The following is a 23,690-nucleotide window of genomic DNA, read 5'->3' on the forward strand; positions in this document are numbered from 1 at the left end:
AATGACCATACAAACATTAAATGTAAGAAAGTCATGATTATCAGCAGGTAGTTCCAGTCGGTATTAGAAAGAACGTTGCGACCCCGCCCGCCTGTGGGGAAAACATCCTGTGGTTACTTAGGTCATTGGCTCACAGCCTTTTTCAAAAGGCAATTTTCTTGTTGTCTGCTTGTTTTAGTCAATTTACAAAACTACATTTAACAAAAGTACAACACGTCTTAAGATGACTTTTCAACATTGCCTGCTCCCGAGTGTTCTCACTACTTAGAAAAATGTAATATTGTAGGGCTTCCCTCATGCCCCTTTTCATGACGTGCTAGCAGCCACGTGAGTGAGTGCAAGCTAGCTGCTGAGCGGAACATTATGCTAGCTAAGACCAACAACACAAACGGACTATACAGATACAAGTAGAGAGTGGAGTTACACACGGACTACACTCAACACAAGTTCATTGTCTTACTTGTGATTAAATGTTTTCTGCACACGTAGCTTCGTGTAAATACTTGGACAACGGGTCCCCACGTTTCCCACTCTCCTACGCCGAATAGCCTGAAGCCACAGAGCTTTTCTTGCAGGCTTTATTTCCCTACATGGGAGCACCGCGGATCATAGGTCGGGATTTCTTACCTGCTTACATATACATTGAACAACACAGCAGCCTTTTGAAATGTTGTGTTATTTCTATGTAAGTAAAAAATATTCTATGAAGTTGGCTCTTTTACAATGGGGGTCAATGGGAAAGAATGTTTGTTATTCCCAATTTGTGGGCGTGGTAAGGGGAATTCCTTCTTATGACATGAATATCAACTCAGAATATGTGCGAGGAATGACGACAGATGCCAGTTATTCAGTTTATTTTCTCTCATTATCATTAATGGGATGCAACTGAAGCAAACGTAGTTCGATTGAATATGTAGGTACATATTTTCCGTATCATATCTTTCTATCATTAAGAAGCCTTCTCTAGCCACTTTGAACAACATGAACGTGCATTGACACTGCCATCTCAAGGGAATGACCGCAGCAGGTCATATTGGTATTTAAGCGATAATACATGAGAGGACATGTGTTATGACATTTTTATCATGGCTGTGGTCATAGCCACGATGCAAAGCCCAGTGGTGTAGACCATCATAGCCATTATAAAAATGTCATAACACATGGACTTAAGTGTATTATTGCTTTTATACAATGGGTTACCAGCATTTAAAATCAAGATTATTTCCCGAACCATCCATTTTTCAACAAAACGTGATGCTACATCAACTAACACTGGTTGTCAAGTGACATGTTAGCCGTTCTCTGGCCATTAGTTCTATTCGTATTGGCTGCCATGTAAAGCAAAACTGCTCAAGCGCTGGGTGATAGTTCTAGAACTTTGTTTTCTAGGGACTCTGTACATGGTTCTGAAAACAGCGCACATCTGGTCTATGCATAGTAAAATTGAATGCCAGATCGAAACAGTGTATAGGGGGCGCTGTCCATGGATCTGAAAACAGCGGTGAAACATTGTAGCAAAGACCTGGATGCATTATATCAGAATAGAAACCACAGTACATTTTTGGGGGGATGGTCACAACATCGACAGCTATTTATTTATGATTCACATTGAATTGCACATTTCCATGGGCAGAGCTCATTCCCTAGTTTCTCATACATGCAGTTGTGACAATTCCCTCTTTCTCTGAACAATTTTTGTCTACATCCATAGCAATGAGCTAATGAGGTGCAATTTTGCCTGGCATAGGAAATGTGCTCACTCACACGGTTGGGTAGGTTACTTTCTAAATGTAATGTGTTACAGTTACTAGTTACCTGTCCAAAATTGTAATCGGTAATGTAACTTTTGGATTACCCAAACTTATTACATTCCGTTACTTTTAGATTACTTTCCCCTTAAGAGGCATTAAAAGTAGACAAAAATGTATGTTACCAATTGAACAACATCTATTGCAGGATAAATGTAAAATGTTACTTTATGGGTTGGTTTATGTAGGCTTCTTCTAAACCATCACTTTCTACTACATATAATAATACGATAAAATTATATCTTTACATTAAGGATGTAGCCACTACAGATTGCCCCTTTAAGACTATCAAAAAAGTGTGTGAGTTTGAGCATGTGTCCATTAGGCCTATGGATGTATTTTTTTATAAGCATGAATTAGATTGAGTAATAAAAGCCCCACTTTTATTCGATAGGCTGGGATCCGCATTATGCAGCAGTTGCTAGAGCGCCCTTTTCACTGGCTGTCCACTGGTTTCAAAAACAATGATTGATAGGCAGCTTAAACTTATTGAATCCAACCACTATTAGGTTCAAATATACATCCGCAACAACCACGATCCGGAAGGTGCAAATAGCTAAATGAGAGAGCAGCTGTGGGATTCACATCAATGTAGATATCATTAATAAGTGATATCCGTATCACTGTGGACTACACCACTGCTGTCATCCTTGTAACCTTTATTTAACTAGGCAAGTCAGTTGAGAACAAATTCTTATTTACAATGATGGCCAACCCCGGCCAAACCCAGACGACGCTGGGCCAATTGTGCACGGCTCTATGGGACTCCCAATCACAGCCGGATGTGATACAGCCTGGATTCAAACCAGGGACTGTAGTGATGCCTCTTGCACTGAGATGCCACTGCGCCACTCGGGAGCCCTAAATCCAAGCGTTTATACATTACCTCTGAGCTTTTATTCAAGTTGGATAATCTTTGAATATAGACAGCAGTCCCACCATTGGAACACTGTAGTCTACGAAAGACAATTCCTTCTCTTTTCCCGCCATCATAGTGTTCTCTGACTTGAGAAAACACGAGAAGTGTCAAAGGTTTTTGTCGCAAACATCATTTTTGAATTTAAAAGTAATCCTCAAAGTAATCATCTAGTTTAAAATATTTAAATATTTTGCTTGTAACGTAACTGATTACCATTTTTTGTAATCCTTACATTTAACTGATTACATGTAATCCTTTGCTCCCCAACCCTGTTCAGTGGTTAGGACACTGTTGTTCAGAGGAGCTAGCCAACAACACAGCTAACATAATCACTTCAAACTGAAGCTGGAAAGACTGCAAACTATCTTCACTTTGTTTAGTTTTAATCTTTTTCAATTGACATTTCTTTGTAGATATCCCCAAAAATTATGCCAGCTGATTGATGATTTCAACTGGTAGAGAAACGCTGCCTGCCTGTCTCTCGTCCGGACTCCCGAGCCCTACATGTTCATTACTATGGGACAGCTGGAGATCGAATTTAAATATTGAAACAATGTTGCAAATGTCGGAGAGACAGACAGCAAGGTTTATACAAGTCTCCGCTGTTGAAAACTAAATGTTAGTCTAAAAGAAATGCAAGATAATGTCTAGATGCTTTTTATAGTGGAGATCAAGTTTGTAAATTGCTTGGCTGGGCTGATGAGGGAGGGGATTGGATGGAATAGAGTAAATCTGCATTTTAATGTCATAGATTTAGCCGGTGATAACTTGTGGAATAAACACCGGCTGGAATGCGGTTTTAACCAATCAGCGTTCAGGATTAGACCAATTTTTTGTATAATGTTTACATTGTTCTTAAAATGCTATATTGTGCCAAATTTGCACTCACCCCATGTTCCGTAACGTTGTCATGGAAAATATGAATGTTGTTTCCAACTACCAATCAGCAACTGCTCCGTAAATCCGAATGTATATTGAATGTTGAGATTGCCGAAAGGCAGTCTGTTGGGAAATGACAGGAGTGGCAAGGAGGGAAATGTTAGCTAAAGAGACTGGTGCCCAGTTTACCTCGCCTCTACAATCCACGGCAATTACTTTTGTGCTTTTTGACATTGTTAAAAAACATATAATATTTGTTTTTGAATTTACATGAAAATACTTCCTTAAAAGCTACCACCCCATATGACTTGCCTGAATACAACAAACTGTTATTGGTTTAGCGATCTCACCCGTCCAATCCACGGCAGTTACTTTTGTATTTTTTGACTTTGTCAACAAACAAAAAACATTTTAGTTAACTTTACAACCAACTGTTATTGGTTCAGGGACGTCATCTATACATTCCAGAGTACTTTGAGGTGGGGGAAATAAAGGTTTTATCACCTAAAAAAAGAGGGGGGGGGACTAATATTGGCTAACGTCAGAGAAATAGCAAACAAGCTAAGAAAAACATGTGGAACATGAACATTTTATGAACATCTATTAAAGTTGTGATAAAAGAGGAGATTTTGAACTTTTTTACCAGCTAAACTCTTAGAAAAAGGGTTCCAAAAGGGTTCTGTGGCTGGTCGAACTTTGGGTTTCCATGTAGACCCCTCTGTGGAAAGGGTTCTATTGTATATGGAACCCAAAAGGGTTCTACCTGGAACCAAAAGGGGTTCTTCAAAGGGTTCTCCTATGGGGACAGCCGAAGTAACCCTTTTTGATTCTAGATAGCACCTTTCTTTCAAAGAGTGTACTGACTGTGTATTTTTGTATTTTTTATTTAACCTTTTTTTATCATGTAGTCATACTGAGACCAAGGTCTCTTTCACAGATGGGTCCTGAATCACATAAATTACAGAAAATACACACATCAAAATATAAATACAAAATGCAAGCAGAAAGAAAGACAAACATGATCATAAAAAAAACAAAGACATTCATCGGTTAAAAGGTCTTCAATCAGCATTCTGAATTGGCCTAGAGGCACCAAAACATAACATTTCAGAACGTTTGGAAGATTGTTCATCAAATAAGGTGCAACAAAGCTAAAAGCTAATTTACCTAACTCAGTAGAGACCAAATGAATTTCCAGGGTTAGCCATCCCTGGTAACTCGTATGTCTAAAGTTTAGTCAAGACATTAGGTACAGTGGGACTTTTTGTAAAGGGCTTTATAAATGAAAACATAGCAATATGGCAACCTACGTGACATCATAGAGGGCCAACAAACTTTCTGAAAAACCAAAGTTCCAAAGGATGGGCCTAATATAGTGTATAAGAGGTCATACAAGACATTTTGTAGTGATTCATATGTTGATGATGTAAAGAATATTTGCTGGTCTGTGGTGTGTAATGAGGAGCAACCAGACGCCGCACTTGACACATTTATGAAATTGCTTATTCCAGTTACTAATAAGCACGCACCCATTAAGAAAATGAAATGACTGCAACAGCCAGCAAAGAGCTGCAGTTAGTTTTGGAATGGGTAGCAAAGAATAAGTTAGTCCTAAATATTTCCAAAGTATTGTATTTGGGACAAATCATTCACTTAACCAAAAAGGTGACTAAACAGCTTGGAGTAACCCTGGATTGTAAACTGTCATGGTCAAAACATATTGATACAACAGCAGCTAAGATGGGGAGAAGTCTGTCCATAATAAAGCGCTGCTCTGCCTTCTTTTTTAAATTTATTTATTTCACCTTTATTTTACCAGGTAGGCAAATTGAGAACACGTTCTCATTTACAATTGCGACCTGGCCAAGATAAAGCAAAGCAGTTCGACACATACAACAACACATAGTTACACATGGAGTAAAACAAACATACAGTCAATAATACAGTGAAAAATAAGTCTATATACAATGTGAGCAAGTGAGGTAAGGGAGGTGAAAGGCAAACAAAATATATATATAAATAAATAAAAATATAAAAAGGCCATGGTGGCGAAGTAAATACAATATAGCAAGTTTAAAAAAACAAAAAACACTGGAATGGTTGGTTTGCAGTGGAAGAAAGTGCAAAGTAGAGATAGAAATAATGGGGTGCAAAGGAGCAAAATAAATAAATGAATACAGTAGGTAAAGAGGTAGTTGTTTGGGCTAAATTATAGATGGGCTATGTACAGGTGCAGTAATCTATGAGCTGCTCTGACAGCTGGTGCTTAAAGCTAGTGAGGGAGATAAGTGTTTCCAGTTTCAGAGATTTTTGAGGTTCGTTCCAGTCATTGGCAGCAGAGAACTGGAAGGAGAGGCGGCCAAAGGAAGAATTGGTTTTGGGGGTGACCAGAGAGATATACCTGCTGGAGCGCGTGCTACAGGTAGGTGCTGCTATGGTGACCAGCGAGCTGAGATAAGGGGGGACTTTACCTAGCAGTTTCTTGTAGATGACCTGGAGCCAGTGGGTTTGGCGACGAGTATGAAGCGAGGGCCAGCCAACGAGAGCGTACAGGTCGCAGTGGTGGGTAGTGTATGGGGCTTTGGTGACAAAACGGATGGCACTGTGATAGACTGCATCCAATTTATTGAGTAGGGTTTTGGAGGCTATTTTGTAAATGACATCACCAAAGTCGAGGATTGGTAGGATGGTCAGTTTTACAAGGGTATGTTTGGCAGCATGAGTGAAGGATGCTTTGTTGCGGAATAGGAAGCCAATTCTAGATTTAACTTTGGATTGGTTTGGTTTGATGTTTGATGTGAGTCTGGAAGGAGAGTTTACAGTCTAACCAGACACCTAGGTATTTGTAGTTGTCCACATATTCTAAGTCAGAGCCGTCCAGAGTAGTGATGTTGGACAGGCGGGCAGGTGCAGGCAGCGATCGGTTGAAGAGCATGCATTTAGTTTTACTTGTATTTAAGAGCAATTGGAGGCCACGGAAGGAGAGTTGTATGGCATTGAAGCTCGCCTGGAGGGTTGTTAGCACAGTGTCAAAAGAAGGGCCAGAAGTATACAGAATAGTGTCGTCTGCGTAGAGGTGGATCAGAGAATCACCAGCAGCAAGAGCGACATCATTGATGTATACAGAGAAGAGAGTCGGTCCAAGAATTGAACCCTGTGGCACCCCCATAGAGACTGCCAGAGGCCCGGACAACAGACCCTCCGATTTGATGCACTGAACTCGATCAGAGAAGTAGTTGGTGAACCAGGCGAGGCAATCATTAGAGAAACCAAGGCTGTCGAGTCTTAACAACACTATCAACAAGGCAGGTTCTACAGGCCCTGGTTTTGTCGCACATGGACTACTGTTCAGTTGTGTGGTCAGGTGCCACAAAGACGGACTTGGGAAAATTGCAGTTGTCTCAAACAGGGCAGCACGGCTGGCCCTTAAAAATACACGGAGAGCTAACATTAATGGCATGCATGTCAATCTCTCATGGCTCAAAGTGGAAGTGAGTAAGACTTCCTCATCACTTGTTTTTGTAAGAGCTGTTAACAAGCTGAAGGTAAAATTCTAGTACACAGCTCGGACACCCATGCATACCCCACAAGACATGCCACCAGATGTCTCTTCACAGTCCCCAAGTCCATAACAGACTATGGGAAGCGCACAGTACCACATAAAGCCATGACTACATGGAACTCCATTCCTCGTCAGGTAACTGATGCAAGCAGTAGAATCAGATTTAAAAAGCAGGTAAAATACAACTTATGGAACAGCGGGGACTGTGAGGTAACACAAACATAGGCACAGACACATGCATACACACACACACATGATAACATACACACTATACACACACGTACACACAGATTTTGCGTTGTAGATATGTGGTAGTGGAGTATGGTCCTGAGGGCACACACTTAGTGTGTTGTGAATTCTGTAATGAATGAGTGTATTTTCATGTTTTTTAAATTGTTTAACTGCCTTAATTTTGACGGACCCCAGGAAGAGTAGCTCCTGCCTTGGCAGCAGCTAATGGGGATCCATAATAAATACAAATACAAATGCAGTGATGAGTGCTACAACTGTTGCCCGTAATAAAGCACAGTGGGCTACGATAAACTGCATCTAACGGCTTTAATGAAGTAGCAGCTGCATTTTGCTACACCCGCAATAACATCTGCTAATCACGTGTATGTGACCAATACAATTTGATTTGATGTCGCCATGGTCTAGGACCGATAGGAACGTCGACTGAATAGCGAATTTTGGCTTCTTAATGAACTTATCAATATGCTTTTTAAAAAAAAAGGTTTTTCATCTATCTAGATGCGCAAATACTTGCAAGCAGGGACACCATCCAAAGTACATATGCTTAAATCATCAGAGTTATTTTTATGCGCTCTAGAGAACAACATATACTTTGTACCTGCATTCAGTACTAATTTCAGGTCAATAAAGTTTTTCTGTAATACAATGAAGGCAGATTGTAGTTCAGATAGAGCTTGTCAACCATGGGGGTGTAGCAGTGTGATGTTGTTCCCCTAGATTACGCACCAAATTGCACACAAGGACCAATTCAAATAGGTCAGGTCAAGAGGGGATGTTAATAATCTGATAATAATAATAATAATTCAGTGTATTTTTTTTATTTAATTACAGCTGCATAGCTAATGTTTTTATTTGGTGTACAAACACTTTTTCATACCAATATTGTACATACAAGTGATTGTAAAAGTTTTGTATATTTTGGTTTGGCCCATCGCGGGTTATCTGTATCCCCATACCACTTTATCGTTCTCTTTTGCCTGACCCTCGGCTAGCAAGGTATGTTGTCCTTGGCTCCGAAACTGTTTAATATGGAACCGTCATAAGGTTATACAATGTACTGTTTTGCAACCATACGTTTGTTATAGTGTGGACAGTGTAGGAATTTATGTTAATTTATGTCAAGTTTCACAGAGCTCACTGACTGGGGTATCTGTTGTAACTTCTAAGTACTTGTGACAGTGGTTGAGTGAGTGTACATGTGCTCGCGCAGGTGCCGGAGAGCTGTGACTGCACCAAGGGTAACTTGTGTGTTGTCTCTTCGTGTGCAGGTATGTCTTTTATTTTGTCAGAATTATGTTCTGTATAGTTTTACTTGTATATGCTGTTGTGCAGCGAGTGTGCACGCAGCACCTGTTAATTCCTTTTGGCGCTCTTTTGCCTGACCCTCGGCTAGCAAGGTGCCGGAGAGCTGTGACTGCACCAAGGGTAACGTGTGTGTTGTCTCTTCGTGTGCAGGGCAAATAAAAAGATTTCAACGAGCAGACCATCAGTTGTGGCAGCGTCTTCATTAAGAATTACACAACGCAGAATGAACCACGCTACAAACTGGTGCCGCGACCTGCCGACTGGTTAGCTCAAGCTGACCACCGGAGCTGTGCATGTGGAGGAGATGCGCGATCCGCGCATGCGCACTTGTTGATGGTTTGCTATAAGTGAATGTATACTGTAAATAGTGAAGGTGAATGTAGCATATTCACTAGATAATTGTATTGGTGTTTATTTGCATGTTTTGAGGGAATTTGTTTATTGCATTTTTTTTTTTTTTGTATTTGTATGCAGTAAATTACATTGTAGTTTAGTTCTCTATTGAGCCATGGAAGACTCTCAAGTCCATAAGATGAGTTATGCTGGGGATTTTGGTGTGGTTAGTGTGGGTAGAGGGAGGGGTGTCCATGCATTTACACCATTTGTACAGTCAGCTCCTGGGAGTAGAGTGTTTGCTAGTCCTGAGTTTACAAGCACTGGGAGGGGTAGGCTGTTTACTCCACCTGACCAGGGTATCCCACCTCTGTCTCTTGATGTACCATCGTCCCCAGTCCTCAGTAATAATGGGACACCGAGTCAGCTTAGTGACCTTATAAAGCAGATTGGTTCAGAGATAGGAGAATCTATCAGGGCGAGTTTACTGCAGCCTGGGGCTTCAAGTCTTTCTCCTGCCCATTCCCCTGACCAATCACAGCAGTTTCCCCGGCCTGAACAATGTGGGTCAACTTTTATTGATGCGTCCAAGCTGAATCTGGTTGTGAAGTCAGAGGTTAGTGCTCCACCTTTCTTCAGGGGTGATGGCTCAGATGAGTACTCTGTCCTGGAGTGGGAGGAGCTAATGGGAGTCTACCTAGAGAAGAGGGGTTACACTGGGTCTGAGAATGTTGGGGAGGTGATGTCTAGGCTCATGGGGAGGGCACGGGATGTGACCAAAGTCTGGATGCGTAACAACCCTGTTGTCACAGATGTTAAGGCAGTGTTCAGTGTTCTCATGCAACACTTTGGGGATACTGTCTACTCAGGTATGCCATTAGCTGATTTCTATTCAATGAAACCATATGCTAATGAGGGTCCACTAGATTTCTGGATTAGGCTTAACAAAGCTGCAGACGCAGCTGAACAGTATCTTGTAGGTGAGGGTAGAACTTTGCCCAATCAGCGCTCAGAGTTGGCAGTCATGTTTGTGCGCAACTGTCCCGATAAAGAGTTGGCCCAAGTGTTCAAATGCAAACCCCTTCGTGACTGGACAGCCAGTGAGGTACAGGATCGTTTGGATGAACTGTTAAGGGAGCGTAAAGCATGTAGAACACAACTTTCACAGCAGGTGGCTGCTGTCTTCGACTCCCCCCAGGAGGAAGTGGATCCTGAGAGCAGACCTAATGTGTCATCTTTTTCTCGATGTGGCCGTGAACCAGAACAGGCCCAATCTGTATCTGAGGGTGGGACATTAGAGAAAGTTTTGAGTATGCTAGAGAAGGCTCTTGTCAGCAATACTCAGTCTGTGAACAGAGGGCCCCGTAAACAGTTCCCCAAACGTGAGCGTGAGTGCGCTGTCTGTGGAAGCACTAATCACTGGACCAAAGCTCACTGTCAGATGCACCAGCTGTGTTTCAAGTGCTTCTCTACTGGCCACATGAGCTTTGACTGTAGTGAGACTGGGAAGCGAAAGAGCCCTGAATGTGGACAGACTGGCAGGTCTGGAAAACTAGAAAGCCTCCATTCTGAGGAAGGCAATGTGGGGCAGGCTAATTTTTCCTCTACTGATGATGATGATATCCAATCTGTTTATTCTTATTTTTGTGAGTCAGTACCCAAGAACAACACAGTAATTTTTCAGAACACAATGAGAATTTCTCAGAATGACAGTTTGTTTTACACCACCGTGCTAGTACAGGATAAAGTTGAGCTGAAGGGGATGTTAGATAGTGGGTCCATGGCTACTACTCTGCGCGCAGATATTGTACCTCGGTTGAGGGAGGCAGGAGTGGTAGAGGGGAACTTTCTAGCTCCTTCAGACATCATACTGGTGGGTTGTGGTGGGACGCAAACTAGCCCAGTGGGCATGTGTGACTTGAAACTACAGCTTTATGGCTTCAGTTATGTAGTCCCAGTGCTGATTGTAGATGGGCAGGTTGATGAACTCATTGTTGGCACTAACGTGTTGAAGTCTCTGATTAGACAGTTCAAATCAAATGACAGCTACTGGCGGGTGGTGGGTACGCCAGGTCCCTCTGGCCAGTGTGAGGACAGCCAGTTCCTGCGTCTCCTATCAAATCTGGAGAGATGGAGAGGAGACTCCATCCCAGATAAAGTGGGCACCATTAAGTTGAAGAGGGCAGTAACGCTCCAACCCATGAGTGAGCATCTGGTGTGGGGCCGCTTACCCCCAAAGACAAAACTCTCTGTGGGCAGTACTGTTGTTGTCGAGCCCAGCACGTCTCGTTGTGTGAATCGACACATACTAGTAGGGAGAGTAGTTACGCCTCTGTGGGGGGATGGATGGCTCCCTGTGAAGATTGTGAATCCAACAACTTCGCCAGTTACCCTGAGACGAAATGCTAAAGTGGCAGATGTGTACCCTTGTATTGCATTGGAGGATTTTGAGGATGTCAAGCAGCAAGCTGCTTACCAGAACGTGGCAAAAGTACAATGTGACAGCTCACATGGCAGTCTTACAGCTAAGAGTTCAGTTGGTGGCAGTGTAGTTAATGACAACAGTACACTGAGCAATCTTGGACTTCAAGGCCTGTCTGTTGAGGAGTGTCCAGTCTCACAGTTCTGGAAAGACAAACTTGTCGGTTTAATTGAGAAGTATGACACGGTGTTCTCTAGACATAGCCTGGATTGTGGAGAGGCAAAAGAGTTCTGCCATCGCATACGGCTGACTGATGACCGCCCATTTCGATTACCTTATCGTAGGCTTTCTCCAGCTGATTACCAAAAACTCAGGGAAACACTGGATGATATGGAGAAAAAGGAAATCGTCAGAAAATCCAGCAGCGAGTATGCCTCACCATTGGTGCTGGTATGGAAAAAGAATGGGGACTTGCGTCTATGTACTGACTTTAGGTGGTTAAACGCCCGCACAGTGAAGGATGCTCATCCACTGCCTCATCAGGCTGATGTACTGGCGGCGCTGGGAGGTAATGCCTTCTTCAGCACAATGGACTTGACATCAGGGTACTACAATGTGCCACTGCATGAAGAGGATAAGAAATACACTGCCTTTTCCTCTCCTTTAGGTCTGCACGAGTACAATCGTTTGCCTCAGGGCCTTTGCAACAGCCCGGCTACGTTTATGAGAATGATGCTGACCATCTTTGGGGACCAAAACTTTCTAAGTCTCCTTTGCTATTTGGATGATCTGATGGTTTTTGCTAAGACGGAGGAAGAGAGTCTGCAGAGACTTGAGATGGTTTTCCAGCGGTTGCAGGAGCACAATCTTAAACTGTCTCCGTCTAAGTGCAAGTTTTTGAGGAGGTCTGTTAAGTTTTTGGGCCACATCATTTCTCAGGAGGGCGTAGCCACTGATCCTGCTAAGATTCAAACCATTTTGAATGTGACTGAGAGTGAGATGATGGAAGCTGATGGTGTCACTCCGTCTCCTAGCAAAATCCGTTCTTTCCTTGGTATGGTAGTATACTATCAACACTACATTGAGAATTGTTCCATGGTTGCTAGGCCATTGTTTCAGCTGACTACAGGTCAGAAGAAGCCTAGGAGAGGCAAGGGCAGAAAGAGGCCTGGTCCCTCTCGCAGGCTCACTGCTGCAGACTGGACTGCCGAGTGTCAACTCGCTTTTGAAGCTTTGAAAGCAGCACTAGTTGACCAGGCACTGCTGGCTCATCCAGATTTTTCTCAGCCATTTTTGCTTTCTGTTGATGCATCTACTAGTGGTTTGGGAGCTGTACTATCCCAAGTGCAAGATGGGAAGGCCATAGCCAGGCCAATAGCTTTTGCTAGTAAATCTCTTAATCATGCACAATCCAAGTATCCTGCTCACCGGCTGGAATTTCTAGCCATGAAATGGGCCATTCATGATAAGTTCAGCCATTGGCTGCGAGGGCATAAGTTTACGGTGTGGACCGACAACAATCCACTCAAATATATTCTTACAAAGCCGAGACTTGATGCATGTGAGCAGAGATGGGTTGCAAAGCTGGCACCTTTTGATTTTGATATCCAGTACATACCAGGGCCCAAGAATGTCGTTGCTGATGCTTTGAGCAGAGAGCCATTTGTCCGCCCCAAAGTTCTGCACCGACTGACAAGAATTCCATATGATGTCCTGCTGGAAGAAGCCAGAGGTCTTCGACTGGATGATGTACAAGACATGTTCCGTCTCTCCTGTGAGCAGCCCGAGGCTGGCTGTGGAACGTCTATGGCTCCTGGGAGTGAGTTGAGTAGAGCTGGAGACGATGTCAGTGGGTTGGTTTCCTGTGAAGAGGTGTCTGCTGTCCTCCAAGCCCATCGCCGATGGGATGATGGTGCCACAGTGAGGTCCGTTTCACATGTGCAGCACCTTGAGAAGTTGATGTCCATGGGTCAGAGCCCTTTACCTGTCCTTACACACAAGGAGCTGTATGATAACCAGTCACTGGATCCTATCATCAGCAGAGTAATGTTCTTTGTAGATAGAGGCCGGCGCCCATCTAGGAGAGAGCGAGTCTTTGAAGCTAAAGAAACAGTTTATACTCTAAGACAGTGGGGGAAACTCACCACGCGGTTAGGGATTCTGTATCGTGTCTCAAAACACCCAGTGAGTAAGAAGAAAATATTCCAGTATGTCGTACCTGTGTCTTTGAGAGGCCTTGTGTTGAAGGGAGTTCATGATGATGCTGGTCATCAGGGTCAGCAGCGCACATTGTGGCTCACGAGACAGCGGTTTTACTGGGAATCTATGGAGAAGGATGTCAAGGAATATGTGGCCCACTGTAAGAGATGTGTGTTGAGTAAAGCACCTGAGCCTGAAGCAAGAGCTCCACTTGTCTCCATTGTGACAACGGCACCTTTAGAACTTGTGTGTATTGATTTCTGGACTGCCGAAGATTCAAACAACAAGTCTATTGATGTGTTAGTAGTGACTGATCACTTTACTAAGCTGGCCTGTGCGTATCCATGTCCAAACCAGTCTGCTAAGACTGTTGCTCGTGTTCTCTGGAATAATTTCTTCTGCATTTATGGGTTCGCTGATTGCATCCATTCTGACAGGGGTGCAAACTTCGAGAGTTTACTTATTGCAGAATTACTTCAGTTATCTGGTGTTGAAAAGTCCCACACCACACCTTATCATCCCATGGGTAACGGTCAAGCAGAACGTCTGAATCGCACACTGGGTGGGATGATTAGAGCTCTGCCAGCTAGGTCTAAGGCTAAATGGCCTCAGATGTTGAACACATTGACATTCTCCTATAACTGCACTGTTCATGAGACTACTGGGTTTCCACCCTTCTTCTTGATGTTCGGACGCACCCCTAGGTTGCCGGTAGATGTTATGTTTGAAAGTGTGCTGTTGGATGGGGACACAGTAGATGTGGATAAGTATGTCCAGTCTCTGGGTGAGGATCTGAGAGAGGCCATGACATTGGCCCAGCAGCATGCCAGTAAGCAACAAAAGAGACAAGCCGAGGTCTACAACAGACGGTCTAAGGGTCACTCGGTGCAGAAGGGAGATAGAGTTCTACTTGCTAACAAGGGGGAGAGGGGCAAGAAGAAACTGGCTGATCGCTGGGAGAGTGTGGTGTACATAGTGGTTGCAAAGAACAGCTCACTGAACACATATCGTATCCAACACCCTACCACTGGACGCATCAAAACTGTGCATAGGAACCTGATTATGTCAGTCAACTTTCTGCCTTTACCTTCGTGGGAGGAACCTGAGGGTCACGGATCTCTATCGAGTGGTGACGTGATCTCTGAGATGTCTGCAATGTCCAGCCAAATGGATGGGAGTGACGCCAGGACTGTCCACTGGGTAGCAGGCCTTCCTGAGTCTTCTGGGAGGATACTCCAAGAGGATGGTGAAGTCCCGGCTGATGGAAGTGAGGTGGAACAACCGTATGAAGTCCCCTTAAGTGAGGTGTGCTCAGCAGAAGTGGACCAGAGAGATATCCCTGAAGCCTACAAGAGTTCTGATTGCGAAACTCCATTCAGTGTGGATGATGTTACCTTGGTTGAAGATGCTTCGTCAGTGTGGTCTGTGACAATCTACCAGGATTCTGATCAGTCGTCTGACACTACTAGTGTTGAGTCGGTAACTGAAAGTGTGCTGGCTCCGGAGTTGCGGATCTGTAGTACTCCCCATCCTGTGGTTAGACCTCTGAGCAGGGTTAGTGCTGTCTGTGACATTCCTGCTAGGTTTGTGGGTGAGGGTGTTCGGACTAGACTGGGTAGACTTATTAAGCCAGTGGATAGGTTAATCCAAACTATGTCTACACAGGAAATGAAACAGTTCTTGGTTTCTCAGTGACGGTAGGATATTGCCTACCTTTTCTTTTGTAGGAATGTAGGAAATCTAAGCATGTCTTAGAATGATTTGTGGGTTTGTCTAATATATTTGACAATTCATGTAACTTTGTGTGTAGTCCATCGGCATAAAATGTATATGGCATTTTTCGTATACGGTTGAATAAGGGATTAGCTACCCCTTATTTTTCCTAATCCTTCGCGGGATAGCTTTTCAGCTGATCGACCATTTGTGGGTCTAGAATTAAGGGATTACACTGGGTTACTCTGTCGCCCTGTGGGTGTGATTTTTTTTTTTTTTCTTTCTTTGCTTTGTTACCTTTGAGGTAATGTGTTTTGTTTTGGGTCTATAATCTAGTGTAAAACAGTGGGGGTGAATGTAGCAGTGTGATGTTGTTCCCCTAGATTACGCACCAAATTGCACACAAGGACCAATTCAAATAGGTCAGGTCAAGAGGGGATGTTAATAATCTGATAATAATAATAATAATTCAGTGTATTTTTTTTATTTAATTACAGCTGCATAGCTAATGTTTTTATTTGGTGTACAAACACTTTTTCATACCAATATTGTACATACAAGTGATTGTAAAAGTTTTGTATATTTTGGTTTGGCCCATCGCGGGTTATCTGTATCCCCATACCACTTTATCGTTCTCTTTTGCCTGACCCTCGGCTAGCAAGGTATGTTGTCCTTGGCTCCGAAACTGTTTAATATGGAACCGTCATAAGGTTATACAATGTACTGTTTTGCAACCATACGTTTGTTATAGTGTGGACAGTGTAGGAATTTATGTTAATTTATGTCAAGTTTCACAGAGCTCACTGACTGGGGTATCTGTTGTAACTTCTAAGTACTTGTGACAGTGGTTGAGTGAGTGTACATGTGCTCGCGCAGGTGCCGGAGAGCTGTGACTGCACCAAGGGTAACGTGTGTGTTGTCTCTTCGTGTGCAGGTATGTCTTTTATTTTGTCAGAATTATGTTCTGTATAGTTTTACTTGTATATGCTGTTGTGCAGCGAGTGTGCACGCAGCACCTGTTAATTCCTTTTGGCGCTCTTTTGCCTGACCCTCGGCTAGCAAGGTGCCGGAGAGCTGTGACTGCACCAAGGGTAACGTGTGTGTTGTCTCTTCGTGTGCAGGGCAAATAAAAAGATTTCAACGAGCAGACCATCAGTTGTGGCAGCGTCTTCATTAAGAATTACACAACGCAGAATGAACCACGCTACAGGGGCAATAACATACTCAACAGTATCACCGGCATACAAGTGCAGGTTACAATTCTTTACAGACAAGTCGATTTTGTTAATATAAACAGTAAAACGTACAGGACCCAAAATTGACCCCATGCGGGACACCTTTCGTAATATCGAGGAAACCTGATTTGACACCATCAGTAGATGCACATTGATCTGTCAAGTAATTGTATAAATAGTTAGAGTTACTGGTCTAAGCCAATTGAGGAAAGCCTCTGAATTAGCAGTGAGTGATCAACAGTATCAAAAGCCTTTGACAGGTCATTGAAGAGGGCATCTCAACCTTGCCTTTTATCCACATAATTTATAACTAGGGATGCAGCAGATGAACTCTTAGCAACTCCCTAGCAACGTGTAAACAACTGTTACTGTGGCTTGTTAGCTATCCAGGTGAGTTATCAGGATAAACGTTGTCTTCTGATGTATTCTTTTCTTCTGATGTTATATTCTTAGTCCTTCTTCCTTTATCTTAATAAGGATAAGGACCCTTTTCTTCTATTTTAGCCTAAAATGACACACAAATCTAACTGCCTGTGGCTCAGGACCTGAAGCAAGGATATGCATATTCTTGATACCATTTGAAAGGAAACACTTTGAAGTTTGTGGAAATGTGAAATGAATGTAGGAGAATATAACACATTAAATCTTGTAAAAGATGATACAAAGAAAACAGGCGTTTAAAAAAAACGTTTTTATTTTTATGCTCTTTGAAATGCAAGAGAACAGTCACAATGTACTATTCTTGGTTCCGATTTTGGCCACCAGATGGCAGCAGTGTATGTGCAAAGTTTTAGACTGATTCAATTAACCATTGCCTTTCTGTTGAAAATGTTGTATCAACACTGCCCAAATGTGCCTAATTGGTTAATTAATAAATGTTCAAGTTCATAACTGTGCACACTCCCCAAACAATAGCAAGGTATTCTTTCACTGTAATAGCTACTGTAAATTGGACAGTGCAGTTAGATTAACAGGAATTTAAGCTTTCTGCCCATATCAGATGTCTTTGTCCTGGGAAATGTTATTTTTACTTACAACCTCAACCTAATCACATTAGCCTACATTAGCTCAACCGTACCGCGGGGGGACACTGATCCTATAGAGGTATTTTTAACTCAAATGTTATATTCCTCGAAATCATTTGAAATATGATATCTAATAGTAGATATTAGGAGCTCATAATTTTACCAGCTGCTCATGGAACTTGGAACAATAACTCACTAACTCATAACTTGTTTTGAAAATCTCTGTTATATTCCATTGACAAACATACATTTGAAGTCGGAAGTTTACATACACTTACAGTTGAAGTCAGAAGTTTACATACACTTAGGTTGAAGTCATTAAAACAAATTTTTCAACCACTCCACAAATTTCTTGTTAACAAACTATAGTTTTGGCAAGTCGGTTAGGACATCTACTTTGTGCATGACACAAGTCATTTTTCCAACAATTGTTTACAGACAGATTATTTCACTTAATCACAATTCCAGTGGGTCAGAAGTTTACAAAGTTGACTGTGCATTTAAACAGCTTGGAAAATTCCATAAAATGATGTCATGGCTTTAAAAGCTTCTCATAGGCTAATTGACATCATTTGAGTCAATTGGAGGTGTACCTGTGGATGTATTTCAAGGCCTACCTTCAAACTCAGTGCCTCTATGCTTGACATCTTGGGAAAATCAAAAGAAATCAGCCAAGACCTCAGAAATAAATGGTAGACCTCGACAGATCTGGTTCATCCTTTGGAGCAATTTCCAAATGCCTGAAGGTACCACGTTTATCTGTACAAACAATAGTACGCAAGTATAAACACCATGGGACCTCTCAGCCATAATACCGCTCAGGATAGAGACGCATTCTGTCTCCTAGAGATGAACCTACTTTGGTGCGGAAAGTGCAAATCAATTACAGAACAGCAACAATGGACCTTGTGAAGATGCTGGAGGAAACATGTACAAAAATATCTATATCCACAGTAAAACAAGTCCTATATCAACATAACCTAAATGACCCCAAGCATACTTCCAAAGTTGTGGCAAAATGGCTTAAGGGCAACAAAGTCCAGGTATTGGAATGACCATCACAAAGCCCTGACCTCATCCTATAGAAAATGTGTGGAAATAACTGAAAAAGCGTGTGCGAGTAAGGAGGCCTACAAACCTGACTCAATTACACCAGCCCTGTCAGGAGGAATGGGCCAAAAATCACCTAACTTATTGTGGGAAGCTTGTGGAAGGCTACCCGAAACGTTTGACCCAAGTTAAACAATTTAAAGGCAACGCTACCAAATATGAATTGAGTGTAGGGAAAATTCTGACCCACTGGGAATGTGATGAAAGAAATAAAAGCTGAAATAAATCATTCTCTCTACTATTATTCTGACATTTCACATTATTAAAATTAAGTGGTGATCCTAACTGACTTAAGACAGGGAATTTTTACTAGGATTAAATGTCAGGAAACGTGAAACTGAGTTTAAATGTATTTGGCTAAGTTGTATGTTAACTTCCGACTTCAACTGTACGTTACTTCAGTCTAGATAATTACATTTGCACACACTTTTCTACAGGCTACAGATGCTTATAATCATACTATTTTTGCAGTGTCCATATGTACAGAATTCCAGCCTCTTTCCTACTGCTAATAGGACAACCAGCATGCTCCTTGTCTCTGTTTCTGTGTTCTCAACACAACCTTATTTCAACAAATAACACATAGTCTAATGCCTACATTAGTACTCTGTCATGTTGCAATGTTCCTCTGACCCTGAAATTCAAAAGATACAATCTAGGCTGTTTAAGAGGCTGTAGTGGAAAGTTATATTACTTGGTAGTGAAATATCTCTGTAAAGTCATGTGGTTTTTCAGTGATATCCTTTACTTTTATTTGGGGGAAAAAACAACAGTCAATTGGGGAAGAACTTCCCTCACTCAGGGAATGCATTTCCATGTGAACTTAATTTCGGACAAAACATTCAACTACTAGTCCTAACAATTATTTCCTGACCCCAACCATCACATTAGGCCTGTGAATAACTACGAAGGACTGTGATACTCACAGTCGTGTCATTCCAGACGACTACAATGCAGACGTGCAGAAAACATTAACCAATGATTGAATGTCATTGTCATCTTCAGTGCCGTCTGACATCAGATAACAATATCATGTGGATGCAGTTACTGACATGTTAAACACTTATCCAGGTATTGTGAGATTTAGTGTGTAACTGCAGTCATTGTGTTAATATTTAGTCTCTCTTTCCACAGTACTCTGTGCTTCTCAGCAAACAGTCCAGTCTGAGATTCAGCAGGTGAAAGGCATCGTGGGACAGTCTTTCTCTTTTCCAGAGAGGGTGATCAAGAATGGCAATTTACTTTATGGAGACCTTGACACTATTGCAAATGTGTACCCTGGTAAAGAAGGCAAAATCACCCTTGAGAAGAGATTTGAAAACCGCCTCCACTTGAACAATGTTACAAGATACTTCACTCTATCAGACCTTCAGATAGACGATGCTGGGCTTTATACTGTTGAGAATACAGACGAAGGGAAAAAAACTAAAACATTTGAGCTCATTGTATACAGTAAGTGTTTGTGTGTTGTATATTACAAAAACATTTAATATAGGTTGCAATTTCAATTTATTCATATTTTTTCTTCCAGATTTTGTTTCCAAACCTCAGGTGACAGAGTGTGACAGCAGCTCCTGTAGTGTGGTGTGTTCTGTGGACAATGAAAAAGAGGTGACCTTGACCTTGTACAGAGGAGAGGAAATACTAAACCAGACCAGCAGTCCTGATCTCACCACTGATCTATCTCTCCATTTGGAGGTAGAGGGAAATAACTACTACTCCACCTACAGCTGTGTGGCTGCTAACCCTGTCAGCAATGAGACAGTTCATGTCCCAAAATGTTGCAGTGAAGATGGTCGTCCTAATGATGCAGGTAAGACACATTTTGAATTAAATCCATCCAGGAAATTGCATTTACATTACAGTCATTTAGCAGACGCTCTTATCCAGAGCGACTTACAGTAGAGTGCATACATTTTATTACATTTTACATACTGAGACAAGGATATCCCTACCGGCCAAACCCTCCCTAACCCAGACGACACTATGCCAATTGTGCGTCGCCCCACGGACCTCCCAGTTGCGGCCAGCTGCGACAGAGCCTGGGCGCGAACCCAGCCCAGCGCGAACCCAGAGACTCTGGTGGCACAGCTAGCACTGCGATGCAGTGCCCTAGACCACTGCGCCACCCGGGAGGTGTGAAATAACAATTACCAAGTGAAAGTGAAGTTTAGTTGAGCTCATTCAAAACGTACTTCACAAAAATGATTACCTTGTTTTATTTCAGACAGTGATGGGATGACTCTGGGTTTGCTTATTATTGCTGTAATCTGCGTTCTGGTTGCCTCGGGGCTGGTTGGACTTGCAATCTATCTAAAGAAGAGGGGAAATGAACACTCACAAGGCAGGTATTTATCTTTGAGAGGTGTGAGGTCACTCCCCAAAGTCAAAACATGCTTTGCTTTGTTTTTTGTTACTGTTTTTTTGCAATCGAGGGTGTTGTTTTGGAAAAGGTAGCAAATGTTTGCTTGAACACAAGATACAGGTAATATATATTCTGCACTTCCTCTGCTTGGTCAGAAAGTGCCATAAATCTAGACAACTTCTCTAAATGTTGAAAATGCAGAAGGCACACACACTCTTGACAATGACTACTTGAATAGCATGGCTTATCTGACACCGAAAAGACTGCAAGCGCAGAGACACATAGTAACAAATGAGTCCTGAGTGTTTACAGCACCTGTCCTGGGGGGTGAGCGTTTGTATGCCAGTTAGTCACACCTCACCTTAGGCCTATATTTATTTTCCTTTATTTGGCTCCTCAGATTCATCCGAAAGAGTGCAAGTTGACATTGATTATGCATCGATAACTCCTAAAAAACGAACAGATAATCAGGTTAGTAAAAATGTTACAGGCTGATTGACAATACAGCAGCTTTTGCAGCCCTCATGTCTACAACTGTAGGCTTTAGCTCTGTGCCAGTGGGTTAATGAGGTCTTGAGTTGCACAGACCACCTGAGTTTGATACCCGGCCTGATGTCAATGCAACCAGTTTTGCCCATATGACATGGTTGGGTTGCACAATGAGAAGCCACACAGCACATATAGTATATAATAATGCATGTGATCAGTTTCCTGTCCTGTTTCCTTCCTCTGGCACAAAGTTTCTAATAAAGAGCCCTAAGATATTTTTTTTATTTTTGTTGCTTTACTACCCCTTTTATCTCCCCTCTCAATTCAATTCAATTTAAGGGCTTTATTTGCATGGGAAATATATATGTTAACATTGCCAAATCAAGTGAAGTAGATAATAAACAAAAGTGAAATAAACAATAAAATTAACAGTAAACATTACACTCACAGAAGCTCCAAGATAATAAAGACATTTCAAATGTCATATTATGTATATATACAGTGTTGTAACGATTTCCCTGTCGCTCTCCGTCCGTCCTTCCCTCCCCTACCTCCCTACCTCTTCTTGCCTAGGAGGAGAGAACAGGTATACAAGAACTGAAATGGCTTAGAGACAACCCTGAACTGACATCTGTTTATCTGTTTACACTCCAGTTACATCGCAGCGTTGCCAGCGGGGATGTTGACACAGTGACTTTCCATTTTGCTCCTTCATGCTGAGAGGCCGACATGATAACTCATATCCTGGAGAGGACGATATGTCATAAAGAGGACGTTGAAACAAAATGAAAGTTAAAAATTTTTCGCCCAGAAAACCTTTTAGAGGCACAATTGTTATGGGAGAACATTCCCCTGGAACGTAGGTCATTCTTATTCTGTCAAATAGGGGCCTCGATGACATCCACTGATACGGACCAATTCAATAGCTATGCTTTGAGTTGTTAGCAGGATCAGGATAATCCTTCTTGTCAAGTGCCTTTTGTCCCAAATCCCAATGTATAAGTTAAAACAAATGGAACATATATTTTAATCCAATTCACTAGCGTGTTTGCTATGCTATTGCTGTGCCAAAGCTTCTTTTCAGTACTGTCTGTTCTGTTGTTTCAATGTAGGCTCCTCCCCTGTATATTTTTATAGCTGGTCATGGTTTAGCTTGCCAGTGGATAGCAGCTGTGTACATAATATAAAAAGAGCAGGCGTTTGAGATAAAGCCCTCCTACTCCATAGAACCAATCGCTGTTAGGCTCCTTTAGACACAAAAGGTCCATAGATACATTTTTTCATGTATGTTGTATTGAAACATTTGTGAGGGATTGATCTTGATTTGTTGTTTGATCTTGAGTGACATTTGATCGCTTTTCGCAATATTTAAGGCTGGGCTAAATTGTAGCTGTTAATTTAGCTCATTTCGTTAATTATGATGGACCATTTAATGATTACCCCTATCTATGTATCACATCAACCCTTAATTAGATATTTGATGGTGTAGCTACTTTATTTATGGCCTGTATTTGTCCCATATAAATATGATTCCATAGCTACACTGGTGTCGGCACATTTAAAACTGTAAACTGTCATTCTCTTTTTGCTGTCTGTATACCAATTGTGTAAATGTGAATATACAAACACAGTTCATAAATAGTAATACCAGCATTGCACCTGAGATGTTAATGAATTAAAGTATATCAATAACATTTGTGTGTTAACTGCGGAGGCATTGCCTTTGCTTTTGACCAATGTAACGCAGTCCTCACAATAAAGAAAATCAACCCATCCACAATAATTACCAAATAACATCTGTCATGTGTGAATCTACTATATACAGTTGAAGTCGGAAGTTTACATACACCTTAGCCAAATACATTTAAACTCAGTTTTTCACAATTCCTGACATTTAATCCTAGTAAAAATTATTAGGTCAGTTAGGATCACCACTTTATTTTAAGAATGTGAAATGTCATAATACTAGTAGAGAGAATGATTTATTTCAGCTTTTATTTCTTTCATCACATTCCCAGTGGGTCAGAAGTTTACATACACTCAATTAGTATTTGGTAGCATGGCCTTTAAATTG

General features: G+C 41.9%; 1 protein-coding gene across 1 annotated transcript in view; it reads left to right on the plus strand.

Annotated features, from left to right (window-relative positions):
* The window catches only part of LOC129856135 (SLAM family member 5-like), a 37,771-nt gene extending 14,286 nt beyond the window's left edge, over window positions 1–23,485 (plus strand). The window contains exons 3-8 of the mRNA XM_055924239.1: window positions 9,600–9,927; window positions 19,882–20,214; window positions 20,294–20,575; window positions 20,990–21,110; window positions 21,528–21,598; window positions 22,190–23,485. Coding sequence (XP_055780214.1) covers window positions 9,600–9,927; window positions 19,882–20,214; window positions 20,294–20,575; window positions 20,990–21,110; window positions 21,528–21,552 — 1,089 coding nt within the window. The 3' untranslated portion in view covers window positions 21,553–21,598; window positions 22,190–23,485. The remainder of the gene's footprint in view (window positions 1–9,599; window positions 9,928–19,881; window positions 20,215–20,293; window positions 20,576–20,989; window positions 21,111–21,527; window positions 21,599–22,189) is intronic.
* Window positions 23,486–23,690: the final 205 nt, after the last annotated feature.

Source organism: Salvelinus fontinalis, chromosome 5 (genome assembly GCF_029448725.1).
Source record: "Salvelinus fontinalis isolate EN_2023a chromosome 5, ASM2944872v1, whole genome shotgun sequence".
Taxonomy (NCBI): Eukaryota; Metazoa; Chordata; class Actinopteri; order Salmoniformes; family Salmonidae; genus Salvelinus; species Salvelinus fontinalis.